Raw genomic sequence first — 22,793 nt, 5'->3', positions numbered from 1 at the left:
GTTGCTATGATATTTCGTGTACCAAGCCACACTACTGCAAGACCAGTGGAGGGCTGTCAAACTGTGGGCCATCAACTGCTTACAATATGAGAAGCAGCACTCGCCACCGCCAGTGTCGTCTTTAGCGAGGGACAGGAAGGTTCATTTCCCAGCTAGCAGTGAAAGAAAGCTTGGTTCAGAAGCGAAGGTTATTCATCTAATGCCACAAGGATCAATCGATGATTCCTTAGTTAACCTCGTCTGTCTGGGGTCAACAGACAATTTAAATATGTCACCAAGGACACGCCATGCGATGTGACCACCGAGAGAGGAGTTGGTAATGGATGGGTGAGTGGTGGGTGGGGGGACCGTTTCTAGGCATAAAAATACCAAACGGTAGGGGAACGATAAAAAAATAAGTTATTATTCTTTATAGTTTCATGCAATCATGCATCATACGAGGGTTCTTTCAAGTCCACAAATTATGAGATTACTAGTGTCCTAAATGCCTTGAATCAAACGTGATTCCAAATTTGCAGTGCAAAGCTTGGATCAAACGTGATATATATACTTCAGCCTATACCCACTGAGAACTAAGTGGCCCTCCCCAACTCCCCCACCAACAACAAAAACAAGGTCTGGCTTCAAAACGGACTGCTGCTGCAGTGGAAAGAAATCCCACCCCACAACTATTATAGGCAATCAATCAAGAAGGGATTGGATGACAGCTTATCTTCGGCACGACAAGAGTATACACAACATACCCATTGACTGCGACGGATAATGAGGTATTCCAAACCCTAAAGGTTGACAAAATGATGGAGATACTTGGCTCGAGAAAGAGAAAGAAACAAAATGTGCATGGATGCTCTCGGGATTCACGGGAGATATTTATTGTTACAAGAACATCCAAGCTCTGCAAGCAGGCTTTCTTTTTTAGCTAAAAAAGAAGAAGACTTGTTGTCATAATAATATTGCAACTCGAACAAGGAGTAGATGTAATAAATGTCAACCGGAAGCAAAATGCCCAGCATGAAGGATTAGAACTCAAGTTGATAACGACATCTTTATGAGAATCAAGAAGCCTCAGCATACAGATCACAAGCATGGAAACTAAACGATAATGTGCGGCACACTGGTCTGTTAGGTCTGAATGAAATTTCAATGCAGCCTCAGCAAAAATAATTGAACGAAGCAAAGTTAGGGCACAGATCAAATTTGTACCTTCCATGTGTTTATGTAAAATCTTGTTCTGATAGTATGACTGAGAATATGCTATTCTCCCCAACTTCATACAAAAAAACGCTTCGGTCTTGTCTACGGCATGCCAGAATTTCCGTCCATCAGAATTTTCCCTGCATAAAAACTCTCCAAGAATAATGATGTGCATGCAGACTTCAAATCACTCCATAGTCTAAATGCTCATCCTCAACAGATGTTAGCAAAGCATCATCTAACCATAAGCTATGCAACTTTGTCCGCTACTATAAGCACGACAGAAAAAAAAAAAATCACCAATAGAGCAGATTGAAATTTTAGGAAATTGTAGTTCATTGCTTCAGATGCAATTTAGTTTCCACGACAAAGAGTATTGTATCTATTAATCAGCTGTGTTGCAAGAGCTATGCATTGGCCATAGCCATCCTTACCAAAATAAACACATCACACAGACTGATGCATGTTTGACTCGAGTCCTCCATGGCAGGAGTGGTGAGATCCTACTACTACTGGACCCACAGGGTTAGCCAATCAAACTCGATCTTATCAGCCGGAACTACATAAATCTTTCAGCCAACATGTTCATCCACAAATATGTAAAGAGAGAATAAATCAATATGTTTGGTCTTTTCATGATTATAAATAGAAAGTCAAATGAACATGTTACATGAATTATACCAAATAAGACATACCATCAGTGGGACAAAAAAAAACACATGCAAGGAGACAACTAAAAATATAATTGCTTCTGTAGTCCAAAAGACTGTTGGAATAGAAGAAATTGGAGGAAGGACACAGATAAAGGAAATCAACTATAAGTTGGTTCCATCTACGATGATGTGATCAACAATTCGGTTAGTTCCGGGCCAGGAAAATTGGATTTTTCATCTTAAAGACAAACAAAAGTATTGCCTTCTAGGCAGTACTGGATTGACAACGCACTGCAGAATGCCACCTAGCTTTCACTTGCCTTTCAAGCAAAACTTTCAATATCATGAAAACATACATTTGGAGATAAATCTTTCTGATGAAATTGTAGAAGCATCCACTAGGGCACACACTCCTGCCAATTTTCACCAGAAGAGTGTCTGATGCAAGCTATACGGCTGCTCCTATGACATCTTATGGGAAGCATCGAGAATATTAGATCCTTAACAGGCACCTAAGTAAAAAAAAGGACCAGCTCAAACCAAAGATGCAATGATATTAAGAAAAAATGGCTGAATTTATACTGAAGAAAATTAAATGCCAACATGCATTATATGAAAGAACAACATTAGTTGATGATACATATATTTATATAAATTAGATTTTGACAAAATAACTAGTTACCTAAGCATTACTGAAGGGGTCTGTAATATTCTTTTGTGGACATTGTTTTATGTACAATCACATATGCTTAAGCATTTATAACTTCTGTATCAGCATGTTCTTCCGAGCCAAACAAAATCCAAAACAATGTCAATGTATATAAAAAAAATATTTCACTTTAAAAGATTAAGATGTGAAACTATACATAAAAAAATTTACTGCATTTATTGTAGATGACTGGAGATATCACCTACTTTAAAAGTATTTCTCAAACACATAAAAGTATTAATTATACATAGATAAATCGTATGGTATATTAATAATACATATATTAGTGTTGGGCACTTGGCCCATTAGTTCAGCCCATAGTGGGTTTTAATAACCCATAGCCCATAGCTATTAAAACTAAGGTATGTAATACTGTACCGTACCAATGTTTCGAGGTTGGCTCGGTACGGTACGGTACCGACATACCGAGTGGTACATCAGGACGTACCGAACGGTACACTAGGGCTTATCGAGCGATTTCCTCTTATTGTAGCACTGTAGCATGGTCTGTCCGGTAGCGGGCGGTCCGCGTACCGATATGCCATCGGACCGGTACGTACCGCCCGTACTGGGTGGTACCATTCGAAATTACGTACCATGATTAAAACCTTTTCTCTTTTGACCTAAACCCTAACTCTTTTAACCAAGAGGTGTGGCGGCCAGGGAAGACAAGGACAATGGAGAGGCTATTCTCAATCATCTAGGCAGTATTCCCATCTTAGGTTAGATCAGATTTACAGTGGATTTTTGCTATGATCATTTGGGGAGATTTTAGATATTGTGCACAGTGACGTAATCTTTGTATCCCAATTATTCTCTTGTGATTGTTGCTTAGGTTTTGGGCAAGAGACTCTAAGATTTGTATATTCATTATTCTTATAGTGGATTTTCTCTGGCTTGTCCCGTGGTTTTTACTTTTCATGTTGGAGGGGTTTTCTACGTAAATCTTGGTGTCCTATTTGATTGTGATTTTCATTTAATTCCGCTACGTGTTACGACCTACATGTATTTGTTCGTATACAAAATTCTCTTTTTATCCCATCAACTGGTATCAGAGCAAGGTTTTGGTGGCATTTAATTTTGTATTCGAACATGGAGACTGGTAGTGTTTCTCGCATGATTAGCTTAATCGGAAACAATTGGATGATATGAAAACCAAGAATGGAAGATCTCTTGTATTGCAAAGATTTGTATAGACCTTTGCAAGAGGATAATGCAAAAGCCACAACTATGACAAATGATGAGTGGAAGAGGTTAGACCGAAAAACAATTGAAATGCAAAGTATTAAAGAAAAACGAATTACAACAGAATTTTCTTGATCAGAAAACTTGTGAACCTGAAATATAAAGATGGCGCTTCTATTGCTGAATATTTAAATGAAATGTAAAGTATCACTAACCAGTTATCATCTATAAAAATATCTCTTGATGATGAGTTACAAGCATTGTTACTTCTCAGTTCATTGCCAAAAAGTTAGTAGACACTAGCGGTTTCCCTTAGTAATTCTACACTTGATGGTGTTGTCACTATGAGCCAAATAACAAATAGTTAGTTGAAGGAGGAGTTGAGAAGAAAGAATTCAGCAACACCTCATATTGATTCACAAGCACTTATCTCAGATAATAGAGGAATGTCAAAATCCAAGGATAGAAGCGAATCACGCATAAGTAAAAGTAAGTCAAGAACAAGAAATTGTTTGTTACAATTGTGGTGAGAAAAGACATTACAAGAATCAATATAAACAACCTAAGAAGAGTAAGAAAAAAGAAAAAGAAGTGGAGCCTATAAAATTAAAAAATAATACCACAGCTACAGTGCAAGGTGGTAATTATTTGATTTTGTCTACTTCTAATGATATTTTTTTCTTGTGTGTCAGGATCTCGAATGGGTGATTGATACAGGTGCTTCTTATCATGCTACACCACGGAAAGAGTTCTTTGCTACCTACAAGTCTGAAAATTTTGGTGTTATAAATATGAGCAACTATGATATGACAAACATCATCGGGATGGGTGATATCCATATAAAGACCAACCTTGGCTGCAAGTTAGTGCTTAAGGATGTGAGACATGTGGCTGGCTTGAGGTTGAATTTAATTTCAGTTGGAAGCCTAGATGATGAAAACTTTGATAACAAATTTTACATAGCACAATGGAAGCTCAGTAAGGGCTCTCTTATTATGGCTAGTGAGAAGAAATGTCATACTTTGTGCAGATTGCAAGTCAAAGCTTGTGGTGAGCAACTAAATGCCACAGAAAAAGGCTTCAGCATGAAGTTATGGCATTGGCGACTGGGACACATGAGCGAGAAGAGACTGAAAGTTCTTTCCAAGAGAGAGGTATTGCCAGACTTCAGAGGTATACGTCTGAACCCTTGTATTGATTGTTTGGCTGGTAAACAACACAGAGTTTCATTTGCTAGTCTTTCTTTGTCTAGAAAAATGCATGCCTTAGACCGTGTTTATACATATGTATATGGTCACTTAAGGATAAAAACTCCTAGTGGATCTGTTAATGTTCCTAGTATCAGTGGTGCACTTTATTTTGTCACTTTTATAAATGATTTTTCAATGAAAGTTTAGGCCTATGCTATGAAAACCAAAGATCAAGTTATTAATGTTTTCAAAGAGTTTTATGAGTTTCATGCTAGAGTTTAAAAGAGAGACAGAAAAACAATTGAAATGCATAAGATCAAATAATGGTGGCGAGTACATAAGATTGTTTGATGATTATTGTATATCACATGACATCCAACATGAGATGATAGTCCCTGGTACACCTCAGCATAATGCAATTGCAGAAAGGATGAACCACACCATCATGAAAAAGATCAGATGTATGCTTTTACAGGCCAAGCTAACCAAAAAGTTTTGTGATGAGGCTTTGAGAACTGCAATTGACGTGATCAACTTATCACCCTATACAACCTTATATGGTGATGTTGCAGAGCATTATGGTCAGGGAAAGATGTTTCCTGTAGGCATTTGAGAGTGTTTGGCTGTCGTGCATTTGCACACATTCGAGACATTAAGAGGTCCAAGCTAGATGGTAAGACAAAAAGAATATATTTTTCGTGGCTACTCATATGATCAATTTGATTATAGGCTTTGGGGTCCAGAAAAACAAAAGATGTTTAGAAGAAGAGACATGATCTTCTTTAAGGATCAAACCTTGGAGGATTTGAAGGAGACACCAGCCAAGACTTCTGCAGAAGGATTAATAGATTGTGACCCGGTTACTCCTCCAATATATCAAGGTGATGAGGGAGATGTGCAAGAAGATGGTGGAGTCCGATGTTGATCTACCCGTAGGGCATGTTGAGCAAGAAGAAGTTGGGGAGCAACTTCCCATAGAACCTCAATTGAGAAGATCTTATGTGATGCTTACTGATGCAAATGAACCAGAGAGTTACCACGTCGCAGTTGAAAGTAAGCAGAAAAAAAAGTGATTAATTGCTATGCAGGAAAAGATGGATGCTCTACAAAAGAACCACATATAATTTGGTGCAATTACCAAAGGGAATGAAGGCCTTGAAGAACAAGTGAGTTTTCAAGTTGAAGACTCGAGAACATTGTTCTCAACCAAAGTACAAAGCTAGATTGGTTGTGAAAGACTTTGAGTCAAAAGAGAGGTATTGACTTTAAAGAGATTTTTTCTCCTGTTGTTAAAATATCTTCTATTCGTGTTGCTCTTAGTATTGCTACTCTTGGACTTGGAAGTTGAGCGGTTAGATGTGAAGACAACTTTCCTTCATGGTGATTTGGAGGAGAAAATTTATATGGAGCAGCCAGAATGCGTCAAAGTTAAAGGTAAAGAAAATTTTGTTTGCAAGTTGAGGAAGAGCTTGTATGGGTTGAAGCACGCTCCAAGACAGTGGTACAGAAAGTTTGATTTATTTATGACTGAAAATGGATACAAAAGAACAACTTTAGATCATTGTCTATACATCAAATGGTTTGGTAAGGATTTCTTACTTTATGTTGATGATATGCTTATCCTTGGGAAAGATATGTCTAAAATTGACAAGTTGAAAAAGGAACTGAGTGAGTACTTTGCAACGAAGGACATAGGGCTAGCAAAGCAAATATTGGGCATGTAGATTTCCCGTGATAGAAAAAGCAAGAAGATTTGGTATGAGCAATACAAAGACAGTTGGTTCTCCCCTTTCAAGTTACTTCAAGTTGTGTTCAAAGCAGAGTCCGTCAAGTGATGAGGAGAAAATGCAAAATATTCCTTATGCTTCAGCAATTGGAAGTTTAACGTACGCGATGGTATGTACGAGGTCGGACATCACATATGCAGTAGGTGTTCCTAGCAGATTTTTTGCAAATCCAGGTAAAGAGCATTAGGCAGCAGTGAAGTGGATCTTTAGATATCTCAGAGGGAGCTCTAAAGTTTGTTTAAGCTTTGGAGGTGAACCACCTATGTTAACAGGTTACACAAATGCAGATATGGCAAGAGATATTAATACGAGGAAGTCCATATCAAGTTTTGTACTTACTTTTGCAGGGGGAGCTATGTCATGATAATCCAGATTGCAAAGATACATTGCTCTCTCCACCGTAGAGGCAAAATATATCGCTGCTACAGAGGTTTGCAAATAAATGTTGTAGATGAAAGAATTCTTACAAGAATTGAGACTAAATCAAGAAAACTATGTGGTGTATTATGATAGCTAGAGCGCCATCCATTTGTGTAAGAACTCAATTTTTCATTCCAAGTCAAAGGCAGTGATTTAAAAAGCGCTAGGCGCCAAAAGGCGCCAAGGTCCAAAAACGTTCGAGGCGCTAGGCGCTCGCCCGAGCGAAGCAAGACACTAAAATATAAAAATATATAATATAATTAATAAATATAATTATTTAAAATTTTAAATAAAAATATGCTATTAAATTAAGAAAATCTAAGATACAAAATCACAATGTCACATTAACAAAAAGTTCCAAATAAATAAAAATTAACAGTATTAAAATCAAAATAATATATTATTAATCTATTAACAGTATTGAAAATTAATCATTTCAAATAAACTTAATAATATTAACAGTATACAGTATACGTATACTGTTAAAAGGAAGTGTAAAGGGGTGATGAGTCTGCTGACTGAGAAAAGAGGAAGCGGCAGCGGCGACAGCGGCGAGCAACAGGAGCGGGAGCGGGAGCGAGAGTGACGGCAGCGGGAGAGGCGAGCAGCGGGAGGCGCGAGCGGCGACAGCGACAACGGGAGCAGGAGTGGGAGCGGCGAGCAACGGGAGGCGTGAGCGGCAACAGCGGCAACGATAGAGGCGAGCAACGACAGCGGGAGCGGGAGCAGGAGCGGCGAGCAGCGGGAGGCGCGAGCGGCGACAGCGGTAGCGTTTGCGAGCAACAATAGTGGCGAGCAACGAGATCGGGATCGACAACAGCGAGGGTTAGGGTTCGGTTGTCACTTATATCAGTTTTAGTTGGTTCGATTGAACCAACTAACCATCATAGACAGAACCAGGATCGAACCAAACCTAAAATCCTGGTTCGGTCGCCTTGGTTAACCCAGGCGCTCGCCCGAAGCGCCTAGCGCCTGGGCTCGGGCGAGCACCCAAGCGGTGCCTGTTTGAAGCGCACTGCCTGGGAGATTAGCGAGCGCCCGAGCACCTAGGCGAGCACCCGAGACCTTATTGAAAGAAAGGCAAGAGATATGCCGACAGCTGGTCAACATGGCTTCATATTGAGGAGTTATGGGACAACCTCCCTTATGGGCTGAAGGGGGAGGTTGTTGGGCTCATGACCCATTAGTTCAGCCCATAGTGAGCTTTAATAACCCATATCCCATAGCCCATAGCTATTAAAACCCTTTCTCTTTTAACCTAAACTCTAACTCTTTTAACCAAGAGGTGTGGCGGCTAGAGAAGAAAAAAGGGGCAGCAATGACTGAAAAAGGGAGAAGCAACAAGAGCAATTGAGGGTAGAAAAACAAGAGAAGAAAAAAAAAGAAAGAAGACAAGGACAATGTAGAAGCTGTTTTCAATCAGCCAGGTAGCATTCTCATCTCATGTTAGATCAGATTTATAATGGATTCTTACTATGATCACTTGAGGAGATTTTGGATATTGTGCACAGTGAAGTAATCCCTGTATCTCAGTTATTCTCTTGTGATTGTCATTTGGATTTTGGACAAGAAACTCTGAGATTTGTATATTCATTATTCTTATAATTGATTTTCTCTGACTTATCCCATGATTTTTACCCTTCATGTTGAAGGGGTTTTCAACGTAAATCTTAGTGTCATATTTGATTGTGATTTCAGTTTAATTTCACTACGTGTTACAGCCTGCTTGTATTTGTTTGTATACAAAGTTCTCTTTTTATCCCATCAATTAGATGATAGCTTAAGTCATCTAATCTAATAAAATCTAACATAGATTTATTTAGCATCTCTAACCTTTTGAAGTGATGCAAAGCCTTAACTATGCAACAATATGTTATACAAGTAGGTATATGAACAATTCCAAGTTCATAATCAGTTTTACATCCTGCATCAAGTGCTATCTTAGTAATAAAATGGCTATTATAGTTGACTTCATGCAAAGAAGAATTAATAGTATTTGTTTCTTTCTGCAAGAAACTAGAAATGGGGAAACCAATGCATTTTTAGAATGAGAGGTGAATCACGCAAAATAAAAACAGCTAAGAAAAGAATATCATTGCAACCAAAAAAGTGAAAGATTGAGATATGAGAGAGCTGCTGACCTAGATTAATTTTTTTGTTTTTTTTAATAGTGACCATGGATTATCTTTAAAAGGGAGCCTCAAGTGATTCATCCCAGATGTCTCCGCTTCCATTGGAAGCATCTTCACCATCTTCCTCCATAGACAGCCTAATATACTCTCTATGTGCAAAACGATCCCACTCTGTCAAAGTTGGATTTTCCCGTTCCTGAATAACCAATTACAGGCACAGGTTACCGTTTGGCTATGAAGTTCATAGTCCATGACTAAATACAGAGTGATCCACTTACCTGCCGAATTAGAAAAGGATCACGAGTTTCAAATGCCATGAATTTGTTGAGGTTGAAAAGGATATTAAAAATATTTCCTGAAAGCTTGCCACCTTTCAGGTCACGCAGTGTAAAGTAACTCTCATTCTGTAAGGAAGAAATTGTCAATTTTCAGTTCTCAATCTTATGCTAGCCTAAATATCAGGAAAATAGGTCACCTCTGGTCCAATCATATCAATCATCTGGCACAAAATGTCCTCAAAGAGTACAGGCTCCTGTGCCATACATTCCATACGATGCAACTGCTCCTCATAGAAAAACTGCATTTCGTTGGCGGTTATAATTCCATTACCATCCAAATCTATACACTTGAACCTGGAAAATCAGTTAATGATGAATATTAATTAAAACTGGAAAATAAAATAAAATGAAGGATCAAAACAATAAAATCATTTTAAATTAAAAATTTTCTATTTCATCATTTGCATGGAGCAACAATAGAGGTGGAGTAATGCAAGTTACTGTTTGGAACCAAACCACCATGAATTGTATAGGAGAGAGAGCAGAAAGAGAATAGAATCATCCAAAAACATGTAGAGAACTCAACTAAGAATGCAACATTCAATGGTTGGCAGGTACCACATAAACACACCTAAGACTGCATGCAGTCAGATACATATGCAAGAATTTGCTGGGGCAAAATTTTAATAAGTGGACTATTGTGTTGGTATATAACTAAAATCAAGCAAAAACACCATACAAAAATAGTACAAGTCAAGAAATATAAATGTGCAGAAGTGCCGATACAAAGTATGCAGACTGAATGAATGTCCACAGCTAAGTACTAAATTAGGTGACATTAACATAATGAGGACAAATGGGATCATATAATATTATCTAATAAATGGACAGATATTTGCACGAATTTTGGATATCATGAATAAGTATGCAGTAACTCTTCCTTTGAATATAGATAACTGTCATTTTGGAATAAAACAAAACAAAAAAAAATGATATTCAGAAATGAAGAGAAAACATATTTGTTTTGGTCGGCTATTTTATTATGGGATGTTTCTTGCTGCCAGAATAAAAATAATACTTCAAAAAGGATGTTTAAATGAAACAGCTATCAGTAATCATCTCCTAACCAGGGAATGATTTCTTCAAGGAGAAATCAGATAGCCAAAGTGGCAGCTTATAAGACATAAAAAGAGAAGAAGATTTCCCATTTAGTATATGTTATATCAATATCATGTATATTAAAGAAGCTCATTAGGCAAATATCACTAGAAGGTTAGAAAATTTTACCAACTATCACAATATAAACAATTGATATGTGCATAGAAGTTCTATTTTATGACTTAAGTTGCTTTATAATCCATAGCATTTTTTTATTTTGTAATCCTATATGATCCCACCAAGGATGGGATTGGAATGGTGAACGATCAGTAGTATCTATACTTTTAAATTGTTAGAACATGATATCAACAATCATGATGATGAAAAGACCTACAAATATTACCTAAATCCAATTTCATGCAAACGAAAAAGAAAATCAAAAGAGAAAAATTACGTCCAATCAATTGACATCTTCATAAAGATCATGTATTTAGAGGATTCAGCTATTACCAATACTCCAGGCTAGGCTCAGCTGACTTATCCTCCTCTGATAGTATAAAATACACAAAATCTTCATAGCCCATTTTACCATCAGCCTTGCTCTTAAATTTCCTGGGTACCTAGATGACAATTAGGACACCTTAAGCAACATGAACGAAATCTAACAATACAATGATCACATATACAATTAGGACACCCTAAGCAACATGAACGAAATCTAACAATACAATGATCGCATATACTATCTTAGTATTCCAAAACCCCAAAAAGGAAAAGCAAACCTGTGAAAAGATCCTCTCAACAATCCTGTAGGTCAATGAATGATTTCCATATCTGATAAGGTTCTCTTTATCAATTAAGAAATCATGATCTGTATCGAGCTCCCAAAACTTGCAGTATATCACATAGAAGTGCTCGTATGAGAAGTACCTGCAGGAACAAGCAACATTCGGACCATGCTTTTCTCCACTGTGAAAATCGTAATTACTAACACAAAGTAGGAATCTGTAAAACAACTGTTATTACTAAATATAAATTATTCACAATTGGCACCACTATTTACCAAGATAAGCAATAAAACAATCAGATTGGTGTATGGTATCCAAAATCATATCAACCATAATAGTCCTCATGAGCTAAAACTCAACTGAATGCATGAGAAAAATCATAGTCAACTGGCAATTATCATCAAATGCAGATATGTGAAACATAAGTCAGAAAAATAAATTAAAAGAGTGATTTGGGCTTAAGTTGACCTACACCAAAGCCTCCGGTTCAACAGAAACCTATAAGGCTTTTAGCATTCAGTTCATCAGTTGTAACCACAGCAATGACCTCTCTTGTGAATTGTCTATTCTTGTCAAAAATGCTGAAACTAACGAAATTCGTGATCACCAAATCCAGCAGTATTCATATCTGTAAAGGTTGAAAACTGATCTTTCTCTAAAAGAATGATTGTTTCAGCTGAAAGTTTTAAGAAATTTTTAAGCCTTGGTATGCACCAATAGGGCAAGGAGGTTCTCCATAAGCACCACTATATTGGACAAACCCTAGTCAATGAGAGTAGTCTTTATACAGATGATAGGCCACCAGATTCCATTAACGTCACATTTTTCATTTGGAGAGACACTTATAAAAACAAAGGAAGAACAGACATAGTCACTTGCAACAGACAACATAACATACTATGCCCATATAGAAATTGAAACAGTAAATATAGTTCAAGCATATCTGACACAAACTTCCACAAATCATATCAATAAACCTATAAGACATATAAAAAGCACGTCAACATTATGTCACCTCAAAACTTTATTGATGTCTTCCTCTTCATCTGCATGCTGCATTGCAGCAATCAAATCTCCACGTTTCAGCTCTCTGAGGGTAATTTGACCATTTCCAGATCTATTCATGTAGTAGAAAATTCTGTATATGACAGTTTCAGCTGGGAAGAAAGTTCGAGATCAAATGTATTAGAGAGACAAAAATGCTAAAATGACATTCAGAAATCTTGAAAGTCGAGATATGATGTCCTTTTTCTAATATGTCTTGGAACATCTAGCATTAGATGAAAACAACTGTTTGTAAATTAACCTTGAAGATGCATCACAAATCACAAGGAATCATCAACAAAATTATATAAGAGTGTAAAATAATTGAACCATGATATGAAAGAATGTGTGCTTGACAAACATGATAATTACAAGATGTAATGAGAATTATAAAGCAGAATGCGTCACCAAAGGTGGTGTAGAGAAAGTAGAATGAGTCACCATCTCCCTTCCTAACACCTCTCTCTTTTTCACTCACTTTTCATGTCTTGAAGTTTCAGAAACCTGGCAACAGGGAATAATCAAGAATTCCATGTGTCTTGAACAAGCTAGTCATTTTTCTTGCTAGTGTCAACTATAGGGTACATAAAGAATATAAGAAAAAGCTACTGAATACTCTAGGAACAAATGAAGCACCAAACGCCGAAGTCTTCTGAAGCCCAAGTGTAAGGCTTAGGTGCCTACCTTAATGAAGTAGTTTAGTGGAAGAACAAGTTGATTACTTATAAAAGATAATTTTAGTGAGGATATAAATCTATAATCGAGATATATATTTTTATTCATTGACATCTAAATAATCAAGAAACCACAGTTTGATTCATAAACTAAAGCATCATGCCAATTGTTAAATGCAACAAATACAGGTGATTAAATGGAAAGGAAGCAGCAAAGAAAGAAGATAGCAGTAACAATTGGTGAGATAAAAATAAAGAAAAAAATGACAACAACAAACTAGTTTATCAAAATCCAAATGCTTGAGTTCTTCTGTAGTTCTTCTTCTGTTTCAATTAAGAAAAATTTCACCAATGGTTGGCTTTTGTCCTTTCCGCAAAGAACAGAACATTTACCCTTTTATAAATTAGTCGTTTTTGTTTTCTTGCATCACATGGATTTCGCAAATGGCAATGAAGACAAACATAATAAAAGATACATATGATTCTTGAGGTCAACTCTTAGGGGATGGACCTTCTATGAAACACTCAGGTGATGCAGGATTATCTTAATTACTTCCTATTTGAATACTTTTTTTACTAGTTTAAGGTATCTTTTGCAACTTTCATAAGTTACCACATACCATCTGCTAGAATCCTATACCATGATTATCCAAGATGAAGAAAAAAAGAAAGTAAAACAAAAGCAAGGGAAACAATCATAAGTTTGATTGAAGATCTTAAAGAAGAAAACAAAGAGGAAGGTACATTTCATCTGCAAAAGGAAGTTTCTTATTGATTTAAGTTTACCGAAAGATGGAAATATATCAAAGGGATATACTATCAAAAGGAAAACTATTCTCTAAATTAAATCTGAAATTTTATCTTCTTCGCAGAAGGAAAGTTATAGTGAATGATATGCTTTATTTTATGAGATGTTATTATATTCTTCCTCGTTTTATGATTTTTTAATTTTATTCTCATACTTAAGGTCTATAAAACGGGCCAAAAAGATTGTAATAGACGATGAAAGTTTTATTCTTTTCACATTATGTGAGGCCACATATCTTTTTCCAATGGTATGATTCCATCGTCCATGTGCAAGACATGAGACCCTTATTCTAAAAGTTCTCTCCTTGAAAATAGTTATCTCTTTCTTTTCATAATATTATTTTCAATTCCTTCCTCACTTGTTCCCTTCCTTTATTTCCAATAAAAAAGTCAGAGCTCATCCTACATTATCAAGAGACAAGCAGTTAAGGCATGCATCGGTGAACGATACAAGCATTATTTATAGGAAGGGCCTTTTGATGATTGGAAGATAGTCCAATCATGCTAGATAGTCCTTAGATGATTGGAACATGTAGGAAGTATTACATCAATTTATGTACACAATTTAAACATCATAGAGCAGGCATATTTAAGCAGAAAGAAATATGGGCAGATGAATGATATTATTCTATTACAATTGACAAGAACATGTACTTTCGAAGTATGAATTGAGAGAAGATCTGTCATTATAAATGGTACTCACAAAGTCTTTTAAATTTCTTTATTTACAAAGTAAATGATATCAGATAACTACACAACAATGCAAATAATAATAAACAAGTCCACTTTTAGATCAGCTGTTCCAACTTCCATAGTAACATCATTCACAAGTAAAAACCCACCATATCTTTCCTGAAACTCAGGAGTCCCCTGTAGGAACTCCAAACCTGGATGGGTTGCCAGGAGTTCTCGCAGGACAGGTTTGAAGTCCTCCTACAGAAATCCAGAATGAATACAAGAACATTAATACAAAAATCAGGAAGAATGAAGTATAAACATCAGTACTTGCAAAAACAACACACTTCCATAAGTATTATACCATTGAACTTATGCTTATGTCATTATAATAACTGTATGAACAACTGCGTTTTTAAGTGCTACAAGAAAATAAAGGAAGCAAACCTGAGTAAGGTACTTGCGATCTGCTTGCTTCAAAATTGTAAATATCTGCGTAGCTATATCCTTTGTCATCATGTTGCTATTGATCCAATATTCAACAAATGCATCCCTAACATAGTATCCAACATGACCAGTCAATCAAAGTTGAGTGTGAAGAATGCCTCCAATAAGATAATAAAAAAGCAAATAACTTAATTTTCCATAAATCTCCTGAAACTGAGATAATGTACATGAGTGAGAACAAAATTAAAAAACTACAATTAAAAAGGGTAGTTGGGCCCAGTCATATAAACTAGTTTACGTAAGTGATGACTGCATCATTGACTGTGTCCTCAGTATGCATTATACTAATTGACTTAAACACTGACTAGCCCCAAAACAGAAAAAAAAAAAAAAAAACATGTATTGCATAATGTCATAAACAGCATTAAGCAACTTTAGTACAAGATTCAAAGGGCAACTTGATCTGAAACCAAGAACCAACAAAGCCCCATATCCCACATATCACACACTAAGCTAACTGGTGTATGTACCTATAACCACACATGCATACATACCATGTCAATGACAATTGCTGTCCCTTGCTCCCAAAATAATCACCGAAAACCTATAACAACCAAGAAATCTGCCTAGTGCCTGAGACTCATAAGGTCTCGGAAGGTCCGAGATAGTTGTCTCATCCTTGCAAGTGAATGAGCTATATCTACGAGTTGTCACGGCCTTAGCTGGAATTGCCTAAGGCGTGAGGCACCCTTGCGGCCAAGACGCGAACTTAGCTTGCGTTGCCTAAGTCGCAAGGCACCCTTGCGGCAAAGATGCGAACTTAACTTGCGTTGCCTAAGTCGCGCTTCGCCCTTGCGATATTGCTCCGCAAAGATCAGCCCACTTGCAACCTCTCGCAGGTCCCGAAAGACCTGTAAAAGAGAAAGTTGATTAGTTCGAAAGAACGAGCGTCGGACAAGTCCCGACGTCTCGCGAAAAGAAGGGAAGCTTTACAAGCAATTCAGCGAGCACCTTGCGTGCACAAGAGAAAAGAGGGAGAGGGGGAAAACAAGGACTTTAGAGGGTTGAACGAATAGCTACAAGTCCACAAACAGCTGCTCACCGAGTGTCGGGCGCGACAACAAGTTCTCGTCAAGTTAACGTGCAAACTTGCGAAAGGTTGTTCAACGCCCGACACTATACCGAAGCCCCATCCAGCCTTGTGCCACCCGGGGGGTTCAAAGGGGCTGAGATGGCTGACGTTTTGGTGAGCGGAGGCGGGCTGCAGAAAACAGCCCGCGACACACGAAAACAGAGCTGTTTTGGGCTGTTTTGGGGTTGTTTTGCTCGGTTCGGTGAGCGGTCGCTTTGTAGCGCTGCAACTTGTTCGAACTTACATTTTTACAAGCAAAATGACTCAAAACCAAGGCAAAACAGACTGCCAAGTAGCTGTACATGTAGATGAGAGCGACGAACGGTTCGTTGAACGAAGTTGTTGCGGGTGCGCGACGACCGTTCGTGACAGAGTGGTGACAGCATGTGTCAGATAGAATTCATGTCAAGCTGAGATGTGTATAATAAGATAAAACCCTCCAACCAGCGATTTCAACAGGCGCTCGGGCGCTCACCTAGGCACTCGGGCGAGGCGAGGAGAGGCCCGAGCGCCTTGTTTCATGTCCAAGCGCCTCGATTCAAAGAGGCGCCGCCTGGGCGCTTGCTCGAGCCTAGGAGTCGGGCGCTTCGGGCGAGCACCCGAGTTAAACCAAGCGACTGTATTAGTGTTTTACGTATGGTTCGGTCTTCGGTGCTTTAGTTGGTTCGAATCGAACCAACTAAAGCACCGATATCAACCTCCCAACATCCCTCTTGCGACTTCCCCAACCCTAACCCTGCTCGCAATTCTGCGACTGACATTTCCTCTCTGTTGTCGTTGCCTCTCTTCGCTGTCGCTGCTCTCCGCTACCGCTACCACTGTCGCTGCTTGCCATTGCTGTCACTGCTCGTCGCCGCTGTTGCCGCTACCACTATCGCTGCTTGCCGCTCCCGCTCCTGTTGCCGCTACTCACTACTACCGCTACTGCTTCTCTCAGTCAGTAGCCTCAGTCTTACTCTTACATTGCGGCCCTACTACCGCTGCCACTACCACTGCTCGCCGCTGCTATCGCTACTTGTCACTATCGTCGCTCTCGCTCCTGCTGTTGCTGCCGCTACTCATCGCTACTATTACTCTTACTCCCTCTTCTCACATCGACTCGATAGTATACTATTAACAATATACTGGTAACTGTATACTAGTAACAATATTTTTTTATTTATTAGATTAATAATATATTTTTTGATTTTAATACTGCTAATTTTTATTTATTTGAAATTATTGTTATTGTTTTGAATTATGAGATTTTTTTAATGTGATATTGTAATTCTGTAAGATTTTTTAATTTAATATCATATTTTTATTTAAATAATTATATTTATTAATTATATTATATATTTTTATATTTTAACGCCTCGCTTCGCTCGACGAGCCTCTAGCGCCTCGGTCCTTTTTGGACCTTGGCGCCTAGCACCTTTTAAATCACTGCCTCCAACTGAAAGAAACTGGTTTGATATCTGTACAAAAATCTTAGACCAAAACCAGACCCATATAACTCAAAAAAAAAAAAAAAGCATACAAGGTCAAGGATGACACACTATCCTACTTAGGTACAATCTGATCTATATACACAAATTTTTTTGAACCCGGTCCCTTAAAACCAATCAACCTATTAATGACATCATTAAATTATTTTATATAGATTAACTAAAAAGACTATCAACATGGTAAAACCAAAAACGGCAGAGTTATACATTTAACCTGATTGCTAATGGTTCAATTCAGGTCACTCAGGTTAATATACTAGATAAAATAACCATATTAATTAGAACAATCATATAAATCCATTATATTCCAGACCCATAATGTCCAACGATCCTGCAAATTTTCAGGTCACATCATGTCAATTTTATGGATCAAATCAAGACTTGCAACCATACTGTCTATAGGAGCAGTGATTTACGCCCTTAACAACCAAGCCACAGAAAAAACATTCTATGGGGCCAAACCTCATAGAAGAGTTCAATGATAGGTAGCAAATATAAATGTTCAAGAAAATGTCAAGATATATCATGGCTACAGAGATCTAAAATCTGTTTATCAGAAAGACGAAATCCACTTGTGCATAGGCCTAGATATCCCCTAATAACCCCACTTTATTTCTCTGTCTCTTATCGTCTTTTCTTTTCCTGTCTTCACTCAATTCTCTCTTCAACATATAAATGTTTCTATTCTGCTGCAGAGAAAGAAAAATCCATAAATCGCTATTTATTGTCATGCATGTGATGTTCCACTACGGCCAGATGTACAAACAAAATATTTGCAATCTGAAGATGGTTCATTAATTAAATAAATGACCTAAAAGGGCATATATACTGCAAATGTACAAGATGGCAAGTTATAGCTGACTCAAAAGTTTCAAGAACATGTGTTTACAAAATTACCTTAGTTCACCATCCAAACCATCCATTAATTAAGCTTATATGCAGCCTGAACAACTATCCATACTAGATGGAAATGTATCATCAATTCATTCAAATTTCTCACAAGAGAGGGCAAGTTCTAGCTGACTTAAAATTTCAAGAACACATGTTTACAAAATCACCTTTATTCAACGGCCGTGAATTTGTATGCAGCCTGAACTAATATCCATACTAGACAGCAACTTATCATCAATTCATTCAAATTTTTCACAGGCTTGGGTACTAAAAATATTCAAATAACATATTTGTCGGCAATGGAGATAATGATCCCACAATAGCTCCACTTAATGAGGATATGTGATTAGTCACACTGAGATCAACAGTTGAGACCAAATATAATACTACTCTAATGGGTAATACTACTCTACTCATGCAACTTGTTGGTTGCTACAACTAATGTGCAACACCAAATATAATAAATCTTAGAGACAGTTGAGAAGAAAAAGGACAAGCCCAGGTTGCAAATCAATGGACCACTAGCAGTTTTATCTTGAATTTTAAAGAATAAAAAATTAAAATTATATAAATTACACAACTATATAAACAAAACATGTTTGAGCAATAAAATGGAAGAATTGAAGGAACACCTAACAGCAAAGCATAAAACAGCAATGGTTTGCAGCCTTCATTTTATGAGGTTTTACACACCTTGTCACTATTCCAGTACATTCAACATCGATCTTTCTGAAAAGGGAACTGGAAAGAAATGATGGCAGCTTGCAAATTTCTTTTGTAACGGTTTTGAATTCTGAGAAGGAAAGAGTAATGATCATTAAATGATCGAGACCAATTATGAGCATTAGCTAAGTTAAATGCATTGCCTTGGATTTGTACTCCGTCCATGTTGCCGAAGAAAAGATGATCAATTCTAGACAAGCACTGTTCCTTCAGTGCTTTTGGAGGTGGACGTCCATTTTGGAAGTAGAACTGTGATGGTACCAATCAGTTAAATAAGAAACTCCTTAGCCACCTAGAAAATATGTTTTAGCCTGCATATCACATAAATCTAGTCAGCAGTTAGATACCTGAGGTATAACTTCTTTGACAGGTTCACTGACTAATTTTAGTGGAGAACCAAAGGGTGAAGGCCCAGCTCCCGAACTACGTTTCATAAAGCGGGGAGATCCAGTAGTGCTTCTAGGTGAGAGAGGAGGTGCACTGCCAGCAGGAAACATGGAAGGCAGTGAATTAGTAGCAGCAGCACCCGAAGTACTAGAGCTGCCAACAGCATTCAATGGTGAACCAGATTTTGCATCTTCGATCAACGACTTAACCTGAAACCAAAAGCTAACAGATGAGACACTTATCTGGCACATTGGTAGGGGCCGTAGGGCATCCCATAATTGAATAAACATAATTTAGGGCAATCTCTGAATTGTAAGGTTTTAAGGTAGGTTGTAATGCACAAATAACAAACTCTAGGTGCTAAAAAGAAAGAAATTAATAAACAAAGTGAAAAATTTACATTGTTGTATATAAAAAGAAGAAAAATTGCTCTAGAGGCCCTTGGTGCATCTGAAGTATGCTAGAAGCAGCTCTTGTTTCCTTTTTGAAATATAAATGTATGATGCAAAATTATAAATGTGAAATTTACAATAAATCAAATGCTTATTTATTAAAAGTAAACCTTCTTGCCATGTTTAAAGTGAAGGAGTACCAATACATAATACAAAGTAAAACAACCAACAGAAAAGCCATTTTTACCACAAATTCGTACCAAAAGTAAAATGTCAAAAGAAAGGTTTTAAGAATCCTTGAACAACATCTTGCCTCAAATGGCAGCCATCATGAAGAAAAAAACTAAAATATGATGGGTTTAATTATCAACTATTATTCAAATCTAAGTCTCTGGGGAAAACACAATACACCTAGCATGTCATGCACAAAACAAGAAGGTATTTGGAAAAGCCTTCAGTTAACAAAAAAAAAGTGTACAGAATTGACCCCATCTAACTTGATGAGTAGAAAAGATTCTCCTTTTTTACAAAATATTTTTTCACTTCACTACAGAGATAGAAGGCATTGTTGTTAGGATATGCCAATCCATGATTGCGATCACAAAATTTCGGCCAAAAATCAACATCTCTATCCAGGCCGTATGATTGGACAAATCTAAAACGAATGGACAAACCTTTGAATCATGTGACTCAAATCACACATCATCCTTTCCAAGAGTATCTTCAGATCCAAGATTTTTTCACAGACTAAGTTTTGGGACACCACAGATGAAGGAGAAGAGGGAGAGGAGTAAGAGGAGTAGAACACTGGTGTGTATTGCCCCTATCCCACTGCTCACTACTACTGCAGTCGCTAGTGCATGTCATTGCATATGTGCTCAGAAGCTCAAGAGCTGAGAGAGAGAGAGAGAGAGGGCAGGAGTAAACTTCTGGATGCATATACCCACATGAAAACATGAAAAGAAAAGAGAAGAGAAAAAAGAACAGAAAAAGAAGATAAGAGAAAGATAGGAAAAAAAGAAAAAGAAGAGGAGAAATGTAGAGAATAAAAAAAAAGGAAATATTTCTAAAAAACAAAAATATAAGTTCATGGATCATATATATAAAATCCATGATTGGATCCTAAACATATTTATGATGACTAAGATACCAAATAGTATAAAAATATTTTAATTTGAGGACAGAAGGCAGCATAAGCAATGTCAACAGCCATCATGGAGGAGGGACTAACATGGAGAATTATGCTACATCCAACGACTGATGTGCACCGAAACCTCTACAATGACCGATTTGAAAGTTCAGTCATAGTGAGAGACCATCTGAGGCATTAACCCATTACAAATTTTTTTTCAAACAGTCAATTGGTCAAACTAAATCCACGCATTCAAGTCATTGTGTGTTTAAGTGCATTAAACTATCATAGTGCTATGAAAATCATATGCATTTCTCATCAAGAACTCTGGGTCGTTTTAGCAATTGAGCATCTACAGGAAGTTGCAGCTTAAAGATTCCTTCGAGAAATTTAACAAAGAATATACATTTATTCCAAAGGAAAATAATATATGTGTTCATTTCACACTGCAGAGAAAGAAAAGAATTATTTTCAAAATCATACTCCAAATCGTACATGACACCAATCATGAAACAAGGAGAAAATTCAATCCATGCCCAGTGCTGACACATCCATCCTGAATAGATGGCTCATGATGGTTATAGCAAAGGTGTCATCTAGAACAACAACAGATATGATGCTACTCAACAATGCATGCTCCACCATTTCACTGACTGCCACAAAGCAGATAAATTAAGGAACACGTACCAATTTTCCCGTTTCTGGAAACGAAAGCCACTGGAAGTACAACTCTTCAGCTATTTTAGGTTTCGCCTTTAGAGCTAAATGAGACACCTCCGGAAGCTGCAGCAGCTCCGGGTCAAGCGACGCCATATCCCTCACCGTATCCGTACCCATTCCAACCAAACCCTCTCTCTTACATAAAACGAGGAGAACAACCGGTAAAAAGAACCCAAGAAACCTTAGATCTCCAAGTCCTTCTCACAAAAAGATTCCAAAACCAAATCTTTGAATTCAAGAATCAAGATGAACAAACCCTAGCACTACCAATCGATCCTCTCCCTCCCTTTGCTTCCCCATTCGAATCCAAGCATCCAAGCCTCGGAACCCCCCAACAAGCCCTCGAATCGATCCAACAAACCCAAGATTGGAAGCTGGAAAGCCTGGACAAGCCTCAGATCGACTCGGCCAAGCGGGATCCTCCTCTTACCCGGCTTCGGGGCATCATCAAGCGAGATCGGGCCCGCAATCGGTCGCTCGGGAGGATGTGGCTGATCCAAATCGGAGAAAAATACGAGGGTTTCTTTTTTATGGGTAACAAGGATCGGAGTGCTCGCCGCCCTCGATGACCTCGAAACGCTGAGAGAGAGAGAGAGAGAGAGAGTGGTGTGATGATCGCGTATTAAGCCATGATAATAATATGATAATACAGTTCGGTTGATTGATATTATTGATCTGAGCCGTTCGATTCATGTGGAATCTGATGGCAAGAGGAATCTTTCATGGGCTGGATGTACCAACTGATCCATGGCCCACGCCATGAGCCCGAGTGATGTGGTGGCTGACACGACGAGTGTCGGGCTGAGCCGTCCGATTCAGTGACGACTGAATCACCCTGACCCATTTGC

General features: G+C 37.8%; 1 protein-coding gene across 4 annotated transcripts; it reads right to left on the bottom strand.

The window, feature by feature from the left end:
- Window positions 1-978: 978 nt before the first annotated feature.
- On the bottom strand, window positions 979-22,549 carry LOC103994979 (serine/threonine protein phosphatase 2A regulatory subunit B''beta). 4 transcript variants are annotated; one of them, XM_009415457.3, is made up of 13 exons: window positions 21,913-22,549; window positions 19,662-19,910; window positions 19,458-19,563; window positions 19,285-19,384; window positions 15,082-15,187; window positions 14,802-14,892; window positions 12,450-12,591; window positions 11,429-11,576; window positions 11,157-11,266; window positions 9,746-9,902; window positions 9,549-9,674; window positions 9,280-9,466; window positions 979-1,334 (listed from the first exon to the last, which is right to left on the bottom strand). In XM_009415457.3, exons 1-12 carry the CDS (start codon window positions 22,060-22,062, stop codon window positions 9,326-9,328), a joined length of 1,626 nt encoding a protein of 541 aa, XP_009413732.1. In that variant the 5' UTR covers window positions 22,063-22,549; the 3' UTR covers window positions 979-1,334; window positions 9,280-9,325. The 4 variants fall into 4 exon arrangements, with proteins under 4 accessions (XP_009413732.1, XP_064977115.1, XP_009413733.1 ...); XM_009415458.3 differs by lacking the exon at window positions 979-1,334 and adding an exon at window positions 1,806-2,359; XM_065121043.1 differs by lacking the exons at window positions 9,280-9,466; window positions 9,549-9,674.
- Between the last annotated feature and the right edge of the window lie 244 nt (window positions 22,550-22,793).

The sequence above is a fragment of the Musa acuminata genome, chromosome BXJ2-8 (assembly GCF_036884655.1).
Source record: "Musa acuminata AAA Group cultivar baxijiao chromosome BXJ2-8, Cavendish_Baxijiao_AAA, whole genome shotgun sequence".
NCBI lineage: Eukaryota > Viridiplantae > Streptophyta > Magnoliopsida > Zingiberales > Musaceae > Musa > Musa acuminata.
This window is presented reverse-complemented; position numbering and strand designations above follow the sequence as displayed.